The following is an 18,117-nucleotide window of genomic DNA, read 5'->3' as shown; positions in this document are numbered from 1 at the left end:
ATTTTTAACTTTGTTTTCTAAATCTCTGTACAGACTTTGGACTTAGCAAGGAAGCTATAGATCACGATAAAAGAGCATATTCCTTCTGTGGTACAATCGAGTACATGGCTCCTGAAGTCGTGAACAGACGAGGGCACACACAAAGTGCTGACTGGTGGTCATTTGGGGTCCTCATGGTGAGAGCAGTTTAATCCTAAAAGAGTATTTTACTCGCACAGTGTTTTGACGCCTTTAATGAACATGTCGGTTTCATAATCCAACTAGAATATTTTGTCTCAGTTTTTTTATTAGCAGTAAAAACTATACATTTTAATGAGAAGATCCTATGATAAAGCTTCACATCCCTATTTTATCCACTGAAAAACAAATAATAGTACACCAGCATCAGATAAAGTTCCACATCACAGTGTCCTTTCCTAAGACCCTAACAGATGGGTGAATATTGTTGTTAATTAGATTGTGCTTGCTAATGTATCATCTGACGTCTTCTCAGTATTTGGTTCTGTTTCAGTTTGAAATGTTGACAGGATCTTTGCCGTTTCAAGGAAAAGACAGAAAAGAAACCATGGCGCTCATCCTAAAGTAAGAATAAGTTAACATTTAGAAATGTTTTATCAGGATATGGTTTGTATTGTTTTACATTTGAAAACACGGGACAGTTTATCTTATTTTTGTTTTTCTTTGCTTAGTGTGCTGCAACTGTGTACCTGTTACCAAAAACTATAACTGTTAACTAAAAAAGATATATTCCTTTCATTTTTACTGTTTCCCCACTGGATGCATTTCACTTGCTTGTAACCTTTATGAAAAGTACATATCTCTAACTGAACGAATAAAAAAAAAATAGAGCTATTGTTAATTGTGTTCACATTCATGAAATTCTGGTGCCTTTATGTCTTTTTAGGGCAAAGCTGGGAATGCCACAGTTCCTCAGTCCAGAGGTGCAGAGTTTACTAAGAGCACTTTTCAAGAGGAACCCTACTAACCGGCTCGGTACGTTATACAAGCGTTAACAGGCCTAGAGGGAATGTTTACATATAAAAAGGAAACCATTATAGTTAAACAATTTACCTGATGAAAAAGTTGATTCAGTTCATAAACTGAAGCGTTCTTCTGTCCATTCAAATGGAGATCTGCGCGTGCTGTAGCCAAAACACCATATTTTGATTTCCTCTAGTCATTCACTGTAACTTCAACAATTAAAAATATATAAATGTTTTATTATTCTAATGTTGAACTGTTTATGTGTGATTCCAATTCACTTCTTTAGTAATTTTATGTTTGGTTTCATTACTTCAGTATCAAAGAAGTTTCACAATAACTGATCATATTTGAGAAAATGTGCTGTCCACAAACTTTATAGAGCCTACAATATAAGTTGCAAATCTGTAGATCATAGTGTTGGAATGCAAACATCAATGTCAGGCCCTGCCAGGTGCTCAAGCACTGCTTGTTGAGTTTCATCTCTGTTTAGTTCACCTTGCTTCTTGTTTAGATTGCATTTGTTATGAAAGACTTTTACAGGTCCTTTAAACTTATGATATGGAGTTACATTCTATTTTTGTTCTTATGTCTATATTCACTATTGATCCATTGCCGAGAAACTTTGAAATCTGAGATCTCCCAGGGTTTCTAAAAAGCTTTTACGTCTTATATTTTTCTTTAGCATGTCACATATAGAAGTTCTATTGCCAGTATTGTAACTAAAACTACAACAGCTGTTACGCAGTATTACATAAAGGTAAGAATTGCTTAATAGTTTATGTTCAAAGGAGTTGGCATTTGCTGTGTTTGCAAAGAGCTCTAAGGAAAAATGTACACGATGGGTCTGTAATCCTCATTTTCTGACAAGTTGGCGTCAGTTTGAGAAAAGGAGGGTATGAAATTGGCTGCTGTCTGCAATTTAAGCCGTGTCGTTATATATAATTATGCACATTATACATCAAAGGTGCTTTTAGAATTCCTTGATATTTAAAAATGAACAAATATTTTTGTCATCTGTGTGACTGATAGGTGCAGGACCAGACGGAATTGAAGAAATAAAAAGACATCGTTTTTTTGCTTCGATAGACTGGAAAGTAAGTGCAAGAATATTTATTTTTACGTGATGGACTGTTTGTATGATACACTTTGATTGCTAGTTTGTTCTTTTTATGACAGGAGCAAAAACAATGGCATGTGTCATCTGCACATACAATGGATTTGAATGTGCAAACTTGTGTTCTTTTAAGACAAAATAAACTTTTATGTGTTTATCTTTTTTTGTTATTATTACTATTCATAATTATAAATCAAACCTGATGACTGATTGAAAAACTTCAATTTTCTGAAATGTCAACATGCTGTAATATCTAAGGTGGACTTGGTTACAGTGCATTGCTCCATCCTAGGCCCTCATTTAGAAACTTGGGTAATGTTTAAACTTTATGCCAAAGGCATGTCCCCAAAGGCCTGTGCTATCATTGTTCAGCATTGACAGCTTGATATTGTTACTGTTGTATTGTTTATACTAACAGTAAATCACATGGAAATCGCAAAAACATACAATCTGATGTCCCAATGTGTTTTAAATAAACCTCAGTATTCAAGAGAAGTATAACTGTAAAATGAAGTAAAATATTTCTACTGTTATCTTTTGTAATAATAACTTCTCTAAGGACAGCTGATCAGAAAAGCATGTCCGAGGTATTTTAATCAGTTAAAAGCTCTGACATAAATGTGATCTTTGCTCCAGTGAGATGAATTTGTGTAATTTTCTACAAGAAAGTAAATGAACCAAAGACAATTTTAAGTGAAGTCATTTGTTGGGAAACTTGTAAAATACTGTGATTGCATAATTTAATTCTAAAAGTGCTAAAACTAAAGTGGAAAGCCAAAAGGAAGTGAGAGAAAACATTTATATTTACCACTTATTTGTTTTCTGAGAAAATGATGCAAAGCTTTAAGTATTTCCCCTTCCTGTAAAATTTACCTTCACCAAAATTATAATTCATTATAAGTCTACAGCCCTGCCCTAGTACATTATTGCACTGATTCCTTCCATGTGAGCTTCAGGTCAAGACTTTGGTTCCTTGATCCAAAACAAAACACAATTTTTTTTGTCTAAATTTAGTGTACAACACAGGAAACATGAGATCATTTCTCTGAGTTTGTAAAGTAAGTGTGCAATAAACATGCCATGAAAATGTTAAACGTGGCTCAGAAACATTAAACCGGGATGGGACCTCTTATTGTAAATGGTGAAATGATGGATGTTTTATTCACATTTATTATTAGTAGTAGTATTGGTTGAATGTTATAAAGCATTCAATCAATTGTTTTCCTGTTTCTCTTTCTTTCTTTCTTTATTATTGTATCGCCCGCCATTAATGCCACTTTACTCCTTAAACAATATTTCAGCTATTTTAACCATTCAACTATTCAAATGTTCAGCTCATTAAGCCTTTTCCAGCAATGACTTTTGCTCCTTCAAATCCTTGAACTTTAAGATATTCCAGGATTTTGCCTCGATTGAAATACATGGGGAATCCTTGAAAACCTTTGCTTCTGTCTGTGGTTCAGAAGCTTGCTGGTTCGATACCCGGTGTTCGCGTTTTACCAGAAATATATTTTTTGTTATTTAGCTGTTTTCACTTCATTTATGGTCAACTTTGATCATTTCTTTATTAAAATTTTTCTGTGCCAATTATTACCCTTTAAGTTTCATTTTCATTCAGCAATATTGCATTCAACCCAGCATTTTCTTCTGGAAATGCATCTCCTTCTAGTTCTTAATTATTAATTATTATTATTGTTATTATTTTCTTGTCTGGTTTTAACACATATTGAGTACACTGTTTTGTTTTTGTTTTTGTTTTTTTGGGGGCTGTAGGTGGTAGCCCATGTGAAGCAGCAAATTGATTACTCTGTCTGTCTCTAAGATGTAATAAAATGCAGCAAATCAACTCCAAATTATGATACTACTACCACTTACAGATGTCTTACTTATGCTTTTCTTTTCATTAAGCCTATTTCTCTTACACTGACTACTACTCCTTTAACCCTTGTGCTATCTAAGATGACCCCACCCTTACTTTGACGTGTTATTCCTACCATGACAAAGGTGGATAAAGGTGGAAAGATATGGACACCAGTGAAGATCACAAATCATTGAAGAAAAAAAGTTCAGCGCACTGTCTAGTGGGTCTAGATGACCCAATTCCCAATGGTAAAGTGCCTAGGATAGCACAAGGGTTACACGTGTCTCCTATCATGAGAAAATGTTAAAAACACCATCATTGGAGTTGCTTTTTTTATGTGTTGCAATTCCGTGCACTAATTTTATTGGGGAATGAAATGCACTTTTTTTCATTTGTAGAGTGGAAATAAGATGCCCCTCTGACCACATCCCACTTTTAAGGCTTATTTTTGGATATGTATGTGAACATTTGACCAAAACCCTGGATTTACAGAGGTCATAATACTAGATGATGATCAGTCACTAAAGTGTAGCACCTCACTGTATGCCTGACAGCTAACCCTTTGTAACAAGGGTTAAACAAAAGATATCCACAAACATGTTTTAATTGCTGTCAGGACAATTTAGGAAATGGAATGAAAATAATAGTCTTTAAAAACTACTCATGCACAATCCAAAATGATTAAGGTCAATGGTCATTTTCATAAACCTCTATGAAGCTACGAGCAGTACAAATACTTTGTTGTACTCATGGTCCTGCATATCTCTAATGAACAGCAAATTCAGCTGTTGAATATTTTACTTGTATACAGATGATACAAAGAAGAGTGTTTGCATTCATAACTATTCTCTGCTCAAGGCACACTAATTTTCCCATCCTCTCACCCCCAGCCAGCACTGTTCACTCCCTGCGTGACACGCCCTTTCCATTTTCCATTTGTAATTAATGTGTACCATCAGTAAGAGGCTTATCCTCCACCCTATCTCAGTTGAATACCTCATATTCTTATCAAACAGAGTGCGTCCCCTGTTTTGTTTGTGGCATTTGACCAGTGATGTTCTAAGATAATTATAGTTATTAATAGTGAAAATCTAAAATGTTTCTCTACAGCTACAGAGCAAAAGACTATGCTTTAGAGACACCTGGGGGGTATTACAGAAAGCAGGTTATGCTAGCTCCCACGGTAGGTTTGAGCGGATAACCTCAGTTTTCGGTTCCAGAAATGGAGGTATGTTTCAGGGTATGTCAAGTTGCCATGGCAACTCATGCTCTGAACATAACCTGGTCTGGTGCAGGTTTAGTTGAAGGTTAGTTTGTTTTCAGAGAGGTGAAGCAGCATGCCCTGTCCATTTGAAGATAATTTAGTTGATGAAGAAGCTCAGATAATACTTTTTCCACCGTGAGAGGGTGATAACACCACATATGGATGTTGGAAAAATAAACTTTTTTACATTGTTGATCTAACTTAATTATTTGCTTCAGTTAAGATAAATCATTTTTTTGTTAAGTTAGTTTAAAAATAACACATAGTTTTGAGACAGTTATCTTACTTTCATTCAAATTAATTCCATTAAGTAGGTGTAACTTTGGTGCTGCTGTTAGATCGGCACCGCAAGGGATTCTGGGATACCAATCCTTTGCCTGTCTCGACGGATTTGGGTTTAAGTGTGGCTTTTTGACCAAATGTGTTTAGTTGTTTAGCTGTTTTACTGTGTTTTGCCGAGTTATTTTGTCCTACTATGCTTAAGTGTCTGCACCATGAGTGAGAGGGAGGGAGAGGATGATACGTTTATATAGCACCCCTACATTCAAGTAATGTTTTGACAATGTTGGAAAATTCCTAAATGAATGTATGCATTTTGCACATATTGTTTCAATCTTTTTATCGTTATAAAAATGAGTTATCTGCCGGCTCTAACTTAGACATATGTGAGTTCAAGAATTATAAAAAATTAAGATAAGATAGATTAATAGACATTTAGTTTGATAAATATGTAAATTAGAGTTGTATAAACACTAATTAAGTTTTATAGACGTAAGAAATTAGGTTGAATAAATTTAACTCAATTACTTGTTACCAATAGAAGTAATTCATTTAAGGTTGCAAAAATAAGTTTTATATATATGCGTCACAAGGAAAATGGAAATAAGATCAGAAACTCGTGCGTTTACTTTGTCTGTTCTTCTACTACAAGCAGAAACTCTTTCTTTTGCTGATGCAGCCGTATTACTTTTTTTATGGTCTTATAATCTCCATACGCCGTCATTAAAATCTCCGACTCCGTCTCACGTGTAGCGCTCTCTTTTTAACACCACGCGTTTCCATGGTGACTCCGGAAACCGGCGATCTATTGAGAATGTCCTTATGTACTTGACGTGCACGTGCATTAACCCAGGGTTACCAAGTCGAGCGTAATTACGCCAATTCATGTCCGGTTTTTAGGAACAGAGGTACCCAGAATAAGCAAGTTCATGCGGATTTCAGGCAGAGTTCAGGGTTAAAGTCAGGGTAGTTTAAACATGCTTCCTGGAATACCCCCCTGCAGGCCATACTCAGTAATCCTGTGTATTTGTATTTTATTGCATTGTTTGAAGTTTAACAATATGCAAACAAATAAGATCTACGCTGTGTTATAATAAAACAAAATTATACTGCAGAATTAATTTACAAAGTAGTTCAAAGTACTTTACTGAAAAAAGGCTAAAGTAAAGCACATTGGCAACAAATGCAAGTAAAACATTAGCAAAAATATACTAATATATTCAACAAGTCTAGAAGTGGGCAGATAAGACTTTAGCTGTCATACACTAATCTAGAGGTTTTTAGTCTGAACTTGAACATAGTTAAAGTAGATGCTTGTCACACATCATCAGGAAAACTGAATTGCTGCTTATCCTTGACTATGATTATTTTTGAACATCAGAGTGTATATGTGTGTTTGTGAGATTTCTGCTGGTATGTTTAGAGTGCTTTAGGTAATTGTTGTGGAACCACTGATGTTCGTTGTAACAATGAAGAGAGTGTAACAAAAAAAAAGCGGTCAACTGGAGTTGGCTTATTACACAAAAAACATACTTCGGACCACATCTGCCAATTACTGGAAGTACACTACAGATTTCCTGTTCAGAAAGCAATTCTACAGAAAACGACATGGCTCCCCGGTTTCCCCCCATTTAGGCCAAACTGTACATGGAGGAAAGGAACTGTTGTCATTCCCAGGTTCTACCTCCAGCCACTGGTTCCAATTTGTAGATGACACCTAGGTAAATATCGAAATCCAGGAGCTAGATGATTATACAAGGATCTGATAATTAATGCTATCAAGTTCACCCGGGAGAACATGGGTGTATTCCAGAAAGCAGGTTATACTAGCTCCCACAGTAGGTTTGTGGCTAAGGAAGCGGATAATCTCAGCGTTCGGTTCCAAAAATGGAGGTATGTTTCAGGGTATGTCAAGTTGCCATAGCAACTCATGCTCTGAACATAACCTGGTCTGGTGCAGGTTTAATTGAAGGTTAGTTTGTTTTCAGAGAGTTGAAGCAGCATGGCGTGTCCATTTGAAGATGATTTAGTGGATGAAGAAGCTCAAATAATACTTTTTCTACCATGAGAGGGTGATAAGACCGCGTATGGATGTTGGAAAAATAAACTTTTTTACATTGATCTAACTTAATTATTTTCTTTAGTCAAGTCAGCTTAAACATAAAACGTAGTTATCAGACGGTTATTTTACTTTCATTCAAATTAATTCGATTAAGTCGGCATAACTTTGGTGCTGCTGTTAGATCGGCACCGCAAGGAATTGTGGGATACCATTCTCTTTGCCTGTCTGGACCAGGACCTGCTCTCCCTCAACTGAGAAAAGTTCACCCCTTATAAAGGCTTAGCCCCTCCCACAGGCCAATTATCCAAACAAATATAAATGCTGATTGCTCTGGTTTGGCTGTTGGTGGCGGAAACTTTGATGGTGAGGGAGATTCTGTTTAAAACCAAGTGTGCACCCTTAGAATTAAACAAAACATGAAATGTGAATGATTTGTCCCACAAAACTATAAACTGTTACTGGGCTGGGAGAAAAGAGAAAAAAACAAACAACTAAGGCTCATGTTCAGGCTCTGTCCTGCAACCTGTGACGCTACTTCGTCACAATCAAAAGCAAAAAAGCTATAACGTTGTTGTTGTTGTTATTCTCCTTTCAGCATATCCCTTCAGTGGTTCCCACAGCAAACATTGTAATCCTGTACATCTCAAAACTGTCCTAGAAACTCAAAAGAATCTTTGGCCAGGATAACATCCTGGTCTATTTCAAACTGTTAAAGACTTTGAGACCAAAACTGGTTCACCCCGAAGATAGACTATCAGAGGATAGGGATGCTTTTATCTTAGCCAGAGGGAAAGGATGGTTTAAACAATTGTAAACGTAGGAAGGAATCAAATATTTTAAAGATGAACCAAGTCCAGTTGACTGTGTTTGTTACTTACTACTTTGATGGAGTCCACCTGGCTGAATGAGAATCTACACAAAAATAAAGACAACAGTTTTACCATTTTTACTTTAGTTATAAATTTGCTCATAACCCTTGTGCTATCCTATGACCCCACCCTTACATTGACGTGTTCTCCCTACCATGACAAAGGTGGATAAAGGTGGAAAGATTTCATGTAACCCATGGACAACAGTGAAGATCACAAATCATTGAAGAAAAAAGGTTCAGCGCACTGTCTAGTGGGTCTAGATGACCCAACTCCCAATGTTAAAGTGCCTAGGATAGCACAAGGGTTACACCTGTATATTTTCATGTTCATTTTGTGGGTCAAATGTTCATCTTTGCTGTTGTCTTCTTCTGCAGAAGTTGTACAGGAAAGAAGTGCGGCCGCCATTCAAGCCAAGCGTAGGAAGACCTGAAGACACTTTTCACTTTGACCCAGAATTCACTTCAAGAACTCCAACAGGTACCAACAACCAGAAAATACACCTGTAGTATCACTTCATGGAAAGTATTGAGAAACATTAAATGATGGTTAGAAAGAAGTTAGTTGAAATTAAATGGTATTTTTATGTGTTTCAATTTTCCAGATTCTCCTGGCATCCCTCCCAGTGCAAACACACACCAGCTGTTCCGTGGCTTCAGTTTTGTTGCAACTAATCAAAGTCAGGAGGCCAGTGTTGCCCCGATAACACCAACTTGTCAGGGGGCAAACATTAACCCCAGTTCACTGGTAAGAACCTTTTACTAAAAGATCTAACACCCTATTTCCACTTCCACCTGTGGTAAAAGAATATTTATTTAAAATCAAAAACAAATTCTCATTTTGTCAAACATCAGACTTTTATTGGTTCAAACATGAATCCTAAAGAAATCCTAAGAAAACATTTTAAGAAAAGGCAAATCTACAGTAGCCAATCTTTGATCAGTTTACATACATCTTAATGACTAATGTTTTTTTTAAAGCTACTAAAGTCATAAAAGTTTAGGGGTAATTTACTATCATTTACTACTTTGACAACTGCTGTTCTTCAAATTTATGTCCAGACTTAAAAAGTTAACATAGTTTTACTCTTTCGCCTAATAAACATGTTAATTTAAGTCATCCAACTTTATGAAAATCAAAGATTAGAAAAAACAGATTCTTATGGTTATTTGCTGATGACAGATGAACCGCCAAGACAATGTAGTTGTCTTGGCTGAAGCTAAATCCATTAAAGTTTGCTTCCACTCTCTCACAAAGTGTAAGTCCTCCTTTTTAAACTGTAGACAGTTAGCAGACTAGTTTCTCAGACTTAAGATTATGTTCTTATTTTTGTGTGTGTGACCTCTAACAGCGGCTGCACGGGGACTGTGCCTTCAAAGATGTTTACGAGTTGAAGGAAGAAGCCGAATCGGTGGGAACTTCTGTCCGCAGAAGATGTTTGCACAGAATTACAGCTGTGGAGTATTCAGTAAAGGTACTAAAGTCATTCCCTATCATAAATCAAGAATGATGGCGCGTTCCAGGATAAAGAAAATTAATGTGGTGTTTTTTTTACATTTTGTCAATTATGAAATCTAAAAATAACTGTCTGTGGTATGAAAATTCTTAACTTTCTTTTTCCATTTATTGTCATATTACAACAATGGCAAATCAAAATTTTCACATTTCACATTTTGGCATGTCAGTAAATGGATAATGGGAAATACTGGATTGATTAAGACCCAGATATACTAACATTCTTTTGTTGGATACATTTTTTACTTTGTTTTTTTCTGTTTTCTATCAGATTGTTGACAAAACGAGGCGAGATCCATCAGAGGAGATTGAAATTCTTTTGAGATATGGCCAACATCAGAATATCATCACTCTGAGAGAAGTAAGTGTAACAGGCATGAGGGTCAAACATTAGATAGATGGTTGAATTTGGCTCATTTTTGTATTTATATTTCAGTTCCACTTGTTTTTTTTTTGTTTTTTAAAGGCTGCTTAGAGTGCATTTCTCATGTCTGTTGTTTTCTTTGGATCTGTAGATGTTTGATGATGGCCACAATGTTTATTTAGTTCAGGATTTACTGAGAGGAGAGCAGCTGCTGGACAGAGTTCTGACTCTGCCCAACTTCACAGAAAAAGATGCTTCGGACATCATCTGCACACTGGCCAAAACTGTGGAGTACTTACACTCACAGGGGGTAAGAATATCAGAATATGTATTAAACATATAAATATGGCCTGTTAACCTTGGATACCCATCTGTCTTCTAGGTCGTACATCGAGATCTTAAACCCAGTAACATTCGCTATGCTGATGACAGCGGCCTCCCAGAAAGCATCAGGATATGTGATTTTGGTTTTGCAAGACAACTAAGAGCTGAAAACGGCTTGTTGATGACGCCGTGTTACACAGCCACGTTTATGGCCCCTGAAGTATGTCAGAATGTATGCTCCTAACATGAAATCACTCATATTTTATCCAATATTTACACAAAATGTTCAAAAAACTGTGCGTGTGTCCATGCAGGTTCTGCGGAAGCAGGGGTATGATGCTGCCTGTGACATATGGAGCTTGGGGATCCTGCTCTACACCATGATAGCCGGGTAAAATTACAGTTTAACGCATAGAAAATCTCCAGCACTTGTAGCAAATTGCTTTCTGAGTCGCTATGTAAGCTATATGTAATATTCCCTTTTTCTGCAAACATCCCCACTAACGCCACTTCTGCTGACTCCTGAATAAACTCCCTGTGGTGATGTGGCAGGCAAGGCAAAGAGACATTATGTTCTGTCTCAGTGTCAAACTAAAGGTCACTGCTTTTTATAGCCTCCACTGCAGAGGCTGCAAAATCTGCAGTCATAAATCAGAGATGCGTTTCTCTAAGTGTTTCTTTGAAATCCACTTCCACTTTGTTTTAACATATTGACCACAGATTAAAGTTCTTTCTACTTGTTTATTCTTCTTTTCAGTTTCAGCCCATTTGCCAGCAGTCCTAATGACACAGCAGATGAGATTCTGGCTAAGATTGGCAGTGGGAGAGTCACCATCACAGAAGGGAACTGGGATTTTGTGTCAGATGCTGCCAAGGTGACATCTTTAAGCTTTATAACAATAATGATTGATGATTGACAATTGCTGGCATCTTATTATAAAATTCTGCCTATGTTTAACAGGACATAGTGATAAAGATGCTTCATGTGGATCCTCACCAGCGTTTAACAGCCCCACAGGTACAGTTTTCTTATGACAGCAGTAGAACTTTGAAAAAGGAAGGCCTGCAAACTTTTTTTTTTTTTCCAAAGAAGGAAGGCCCCCTGGTTACAATCAGAAAAAAGTGAGGTGGTCCTCAGGTTTAGACATCGTTCCAATATAACATAACTAATAGCTTGATACGTGAGGCAGCAGTCAGGTGGTGCCTAGACTAGGACACTTAATCATTAGCAAGAAAGAAAAAATTGTATTGTAATAAATTATGTCTCATTTGCTGATACAGAGCAGGAAGGAATAATAAGTGATTTGTCTTTGTTTTGAGCATATCATTTTGTATTTTACAAGTTGGGAAGATACAACTGTATTTTCATTTAAAAACATTAACATTAAGCTTTGCCCAAGCCTAGTTAAAAGATTCTATTCATTTAAGCACACAGGTACACAATCCATCATAAGTACACCTGTGTACAAACATGAGCAGAGAACAGCAAGAACTGCATTAAATAAAGAAAAATTCAGCAGATTTCTAGAGAGACAAATGTTCTTGAGTTTATGCTGCAAACCGGAAAAAAACAAAAAAGAACTAGAAGTTAAAGAAAAGTTAAATTTTATTTTTATATATTTTATATATATACTTTTATATATTTTATATATATATTTTTATATATTTTATATATATACACACACACACAAATTTTGAAATAATCAAAGCAAACACCTTTATTCATTAATTAAAGTATCAAGAATCCATAAGGACTATTAGTTATAAACAAACACCAAAATAACACTGTCTGCATTTTTCTTTAAATTTCGTAACAAGAAAAATTAATAATAGTTGTTATAAATATTATTAATAAACACAAGAGTTTAAAATAAACAGATTTTTTTTAAAACAGTGTGCTTGAAATGGAGTGGGTAAAAAAAAAAAGTTATGATCCCACCCCTTTTTACAACACCTTACGTTGTATTACCTTATAATTCTATTTAGTTTTTATTTCTCAAACCAATTACATTACCTTCTGTTTAGAACCTCTGCAGAAGAGACATTTGCTTATTTGTTTTTATTGATCATTTCTAGCCTTGTGAAGTTTCATCAGTGACATCTTGTAGTTTTTTTTTGAATACATGTAAACTTTTGCTTTGTTCTAAACCTTCATCCAACCCGTTCCATCAATCCACACCACAAATTGAAGCATTTTTTTTCTGTAGTACGAATGCACTACCTTTTGAAGATCAGCTGATTTATTAACTCGTAAAACCCGTCTCTGTCCTTGACACAGTGAAAGGTTTCACGCTTGTCAGCATGAAAATTTTAGATTTAACAGAAATTATATTTCGTCAGGTTCTTCGACATCCCTGGGTTGTAGAGCGAAACCAGCTAACTGACACAGCACTTACCAGACAGAATGCGGTTAACGTCAAGGTCAGACCCTTTTACTGAATTTGTTTTGTGTGTAGAATTATTAATACAATAATAATCAACGAGATGTGTGTATCATTTCAAGTATTCTACTAAATTTGACAGAGAAATGTTTTACAAAAATATTTTTGTTGTAAATAAAAAAGAGGAATAAAATTAAAAAGTTGTTTTTTAAGGTTTAAGTTACAGTGAAATGTACTTCTGTGTTATGTACCTGACTTGGTCCAGCAGGGGGCACAGTCTCCCTCTATAGACCAGATCACATTCATGTAGTTTCTTCTCTCATCCACCAGGGGGCTCTGTCTGCCACCTACTCGGCCCTGAGTCGCTGCGCTCCTGCCCCAGTGCTGGAACCTGTACAGTCTTCCAGTTTGGCGCAGAGGAGAGGAATGAATAAACTGAGGAGTCTAAACTCCTCGTCAGATCCTATGGAGAAGCAATAATTTAAGCAAATCTTAATTTTAACAAAAAAAGTCCTAGACAAAGGGAAAGAACTCTTCATATAAAAAAGCACAACTGAGTAATTGAAAATCATCTAACAGACTGTAGAACCAGAACTGGCCTCAGTTAAACATGTGAATTTGAATTGAGTATTTTACTTTGCTTGACCTTTAAGAGAGCAAAACTGAAATCACAGTGGCTGAAAGCAATCGGGTTCTCAGCAGTTTTCCTCAGTGCTGGTTGCAGACTTCAAGTACTTACTGCAATTACTCGTCTGTTTTATACACATATTCTCTCAATATAACTTTTGCCCCCTCTGCAACTGCTAACCAAGAACATAATGTTTGCATCTCTTTGCAAATGTGAGGGCTTTTGTGCAATACACACTGTGGAACGTACACAGATGAATTTATGCTGCCTTGAGTTGTACAGTCGTCGTAGCTGTAAGAAATACAAGTTGGAGGAAAAAAAAGATTCAGTGCCACAAAAGACATCCACATGAAACAGCTTACTACATTTAGCTCAACAAAATAAATTCCAGCAATAGTTAGACATTCTGCAGACATACTATGTTGTATAATGTACAAACAAACGCACATTTTCATGGCAATCTGTTCTGTTTTTCCTTCAGTCAGTTTTAGGACTTTTCAATGAGGTCGAGCGTGTTCACAGAAATGTAAACACAAAACCAAAGGGTTGCGCTCCGAAATTCATGTCCACTGCTGCCGACTTTTATCATTCCAAATGCAATATAGTTTATTGTACGTTTTGTCATCTTTTTAAAATAAAGTATTTAAAATGCAATATGGAACCTACCACTGCTGCAACCTTCAGATCAGATGTAAACAGTTACCCACTGGAGAACAGTAAGCAGATTCCAATGGATTTTCAGCTCAAAACTGAACAGAATAGAAAAATAATCTTGTTCTGCAAATGTCACAATTACATTCTGGATTCAGAAATAAGCTTTAAATATACATCTTTGTGGGATTTAGTGAGGCAAACTGCTTGGATTTTCTCGCTTTTGGTGGCCAGATTGTATCTAATTTGCACTGAGGAGAGTTAAAAGATGTTTAAAGATGCAGACTTAAGTAGCATTTCAGACTTTTTATTTTATTTTGTACAGTTTAACAGAGAGAAACCAAAATTCCAATGCTACTTTTCAACACAAAACGAGGTGGTCTGGAGGTGAATGCAATGATATGTGGAGAAACAGCAATACTTTATGTTGTGTAAATATAGTCCCTGTTGTGGAGATTCTGTGTGTCATGTGTTGTTTTGCATCGCTTCACTGTACGTAAACCTGGTGCAGTTTTGAGCTGTGCTGACAGACGAGGTTGTGCATTCTCTCTCATGTAGTCTCAGAGGAAGATGTACATAGAATTGCAAATGTTTAAATGTTCATTTTGTCAACCTGAAAAACTATAATGAAACTGTACATATCAAAAAGTGGAAACTGGAATTGTTTGCTTAGAACGCATATGTCATCTTCACTTGGCCAAACATTAAAATGGCAGATTTACAAATAAAACAAATGGAGGTGGTTTTATTACAATGTGCTGTATGTGCATAAACTTAAACATTTACTCTTATATTTACAGGGGTACTAGTAAAGTGTAACAGGAAATATAAAACATCACTTTTAGTATACATATTTTCTTGTGAAATTTAAATTTTCACATCATATGGGAGCTTGAAAATGATCCTGGTGATTGGAGAAATAGCTGAGGAAATACATTATTGCTCATTGCATAGCCACTTAACATGTACTAATGACGTGGTGCATTTGGGGTTTTACTTGTTTTCTGTTTTCAAATGCACCATTGGTGGTGGGTGCTTGAGTGGTTAGCACACTGCTAAAATGTCCCAAAACAGAGATAAATTGGAGACTCTTAAGATCAAGTGTGAGCATTCATAGTTGTCTGTCTGCAAGTGATCCTAAACGGAGTAAAGTATTGCAGAAAATGCATTAGTCAATTTTAGTTTTTATTTAGTTTTTTAATAAAGAAATTTTGCTAAGACTCTCTTTGTTCCAGACACTGACATTACACTTGACAAAACACTAAAACTTAGAAACTGGGCCAGTTTTATGTGTCTGTTTGTAATCTGACTTTCAAGTGACATCCTTTTCTTTGTCAAGTTTAACCCTTGTGCTATCATAGGCACTTTAACATTGGGAGTTGGGTCATATAGACCCACTAGACAGTGCTCTGAACCTTTTTTCTTCAATGATTTGTGATGTTCACTGGTGTCCATGGATTACATGAAATCTTTCCACCTTTATCCACCTTTGTCATGGTAGGGAGAACATGTCAATGTAAGGATCCCATCTGGACCCCATAGGACAGCACAAGGGCTAAAGGATGACTGGAGCTTAGCATAGTAGACAGTGGGTGTATTAATTTTCAGCTAAACATTTTTTTATAGATTAACTCTAGTTACAGGCTAAAAAAATGTGTCACCATGTTCTAAATCTCCCCCAAATCCCCATAAAACCTTAAACTTGTCTTTAAAAGGCTGTGCTGACAGTAGGGATTGAATGGGTGCATCTTTTTATGCAAACTGGATGCAGCTTTAGCTAAGTATAAGAAGAGAAGCTCTGTCAATTCATCAAGTAATTGAAGAGAAAAAGTAAAATCAAGATGCTCGTTTGTTTGCAATCACATGCCAATCGTGGTAGTTCGTGGTTAACGTTCTATTAAAAATAAAAAGGACAGTTTCATTTTGAGATCTGCATACTGCAGAATACAGTCCTCACAGAAATGAGCTCCATTCATCTGCTGCTAAGAACAACAAAAGCTAGTCTGAGTTAGCAAAGCCCTTTAAAAGCCACTAGATGGCAACCAGTAATAGACAACACATTTCTCGCTCTGTTGTTTAGTAGAAGTTGTCCCTTCACAGCCATACCCCCCCCAAAAAAAGGTGGTGGAGAGACTCTTTAATTTATATCAACCGCCATGCTCACACTTCATAAAAGCTTTTAGCAGGCGCTGAGCGGATGTGTCAGGTGGGTGTGTCGGACTCATCAGCTCTGACATTTAAGTGCAGTAGTGCTCTGCACAGAAAGGATTGCAGGATATGAGTAGATACAGATGACAAGCCCCCCTGCAAAGATGATTGCAGTGGAGTGACAAGAAGAGACCAAACAAGAGAAAGAGTGTGGAGAAGGTGTCGGGAAGGGAAGGATGAAAGGTAAAAGAGAAATATAGCTCTGAGAAACAATAACTCAACCTGACAATTACAGCTTTGTCGGAATCTGTGTCACTGTTCAAAAAGAGGGACCTTCAAAATGAACTGGAAAATTACTTTTTGTTAATTCAAATCTCCTTATTTTCTTTCAACTTCATGACTCTTTATCTAGAAACAGTAATGTCTATTTCGAACACAAAAAGGTAAACATGGTACATGCATGTTAAAGGTGAAACACAAATGAAGCACACAAAAAATAACTCTTTATGACCCACACCCATTAATATACATGATCATCCTTGATGTTATGGCAAATTCAATTTCAATTTAATTTCATTTGTATAGCCCCAATTCACAACAACAGTCGTCTCGATGGGCTTCGTATCGGTAATTGAAAAAGTAAAACATAAAATCAAAAGGATCATGAATACATAGAATTCAATAGGAAAATACTAAATTGAACTGTGCAGCGAGAAGGCCCCCGGTTCAAATCCCGGCTGGGGCACTTGAAAAACATAACATCAATAGGGGACCTTTCTGTGTGGAGTTTAAATGTTCTCCCTGTATATGCGTGGGTTCTCTCCGGGATCTCCGGCTTCCTCCCACCATCCAAAAACATGCTTAATATGTTAATTGTCCATAGAGTGAATGGGTGTGTGATTGTGGACATTCTAACCTGCGACAGACTGGCGACCTGTCCAGGGTGTCCCCTGCCTTCGCCCACAAGTGGCCGGGACAGGCTCCAGTAGCCCCATGACCCCGAAAGGGACAAAACGGAATGGAAAATGAATGAATAAATTCAACTAAAAAACTGACTAAGCTAAACTGGACAGGCGATTTACCAGAACTCATAGAGGAGAATTACTTTATCTAACTCTACAACTCTACAACTACATATTTAAAGTCCAGCAAAAGGGGCATCATCCAGCCGGAGTTTGGGGGACAGTCGGGGGCGCGAGTCGAGCCGGAGACAGGAGCCACAGCCAGGTGTAGGAGCAGTAGTAGAGGCGAGCCAGAGACGAGGTACACGATTGAATCTACATAAAGTCTAATGACCAAATGGAAACAGTTTAATCCGTCACAAGAAATCTGTAAGATCTGGTTTTAGAAATGTGCACTGTATCTTCATAACAGGGATGGCTGGCTTGATGGTTTTATGAATCGTATCTTAAGAAGACTTTTTTGGTTTCCATGATTTTTGTTCTTCAAGACACTTTTTGTTTTCTTTTCGACTTTTCATATGTCCTCATTTGAATCATTCTTTCTTGTTTTTTATGAGTTTATTTTACTGCATAACAGTCTACTTTTTCTTTTTAAAGTTTGTCACGTTTTTTAAATTACTACCACACGCCTTGGTCTTCTGCATTTTGGTCCTCTAAAAATACAATTTTCCTGACTAACCCCTTCTAATCCTGCATATCATAATCATTTGT

The 18,117-nt window shown here is 36.5% G+C and overlaps 1 protein-coding gene across 4 annotated transcripts in view; it reads left to right on the top strand.

Moving 5' to 3' along the window:
- LOC101163402 (ribosomal protein S6 kinase alpha-2) overlaps positions 1–15,030 on the top strand; it is a 29,325-nt gene extending 14,295 nt beyond the window's left edge. The window contains exons 8-22 of one of the 4 annotated variants that reach the window (XM_078944565.1): positions 34–176; positions 494–582; positions 905–993; positions 2,014–2,078; positions 8,811–8,913; positions 9,038–9,180; positions 9,785–9,907; positions 10,220–10,309; positions 10,464–10,622; positions 10,695–10,856; positions 10,951–11,027; positions 11,394–11,511; positions 11,598–11,654; positions 12,977–13,057; positions 13,348–15,030. In XM_078944565.1, coding sequence (XP_078800691.1) covers positions 34–176; positions 494–582; positions 905–993; positions 2,014–2,078; positions 8,811–8,913; positions 9,038–9,180; positions 9,785–9,907; positions 10,220–10,309; positions 10,464–10,622; positions 10,695–10,856; positions 10,951–11,027; positions 11,394–11,511; positions 11,598–11,654; positions 12,977–13,057; positions 13,348–13,497 — 1,649 coding nt within the window. In that variant the 3' untranslated portion in view covers positions 13,498–15,030. Of the gene's footprint in view, positions 1–33; positions 177–493; positions 583–904; positions 994–2,013; positions 2,079–8,810; positions 8,914–9,037; positions 9,181–9,784; positions 9,908–10,219; positions 10,310–10,463; positions 10,623–10,694; positions 10,869–10,950; positions 11,028–11,393; positions 11,512–11,597; positions 11,655–12,976; positions 13,058–13,347 lie in introns of all 4 variants that reach the window. The other 3 variants (XM_078944564.1, XM_023953528.2, XM_023953527.2) reach the window with 3 other exon arrangements.
- Positions 15,031–18,117: the final 3,087 nt, after the last annotated feature.

The sequence above is a fragment of the Oryzias latipes genome, chromosome 3 (assembly GCF_053564925.1).
Source record: "Oryzias latipes strain Hd-rR chromosome 3, Olatipes_Hd-rR_3.1".
In the NCBI taxonomy this organism is placed as follows: domain Eukaryota; kingdom Metazoa; phylum Chordata; class Actinopteri; order Beloniformes; family Adrianichthyidae; genus Oryzias; species Oryzias latipes.
The sequence above is the reverse complement of the archived record's forward strand: the minus strand, read 5'-3'. Positions and strand labels throughout refer to the sequence as shown.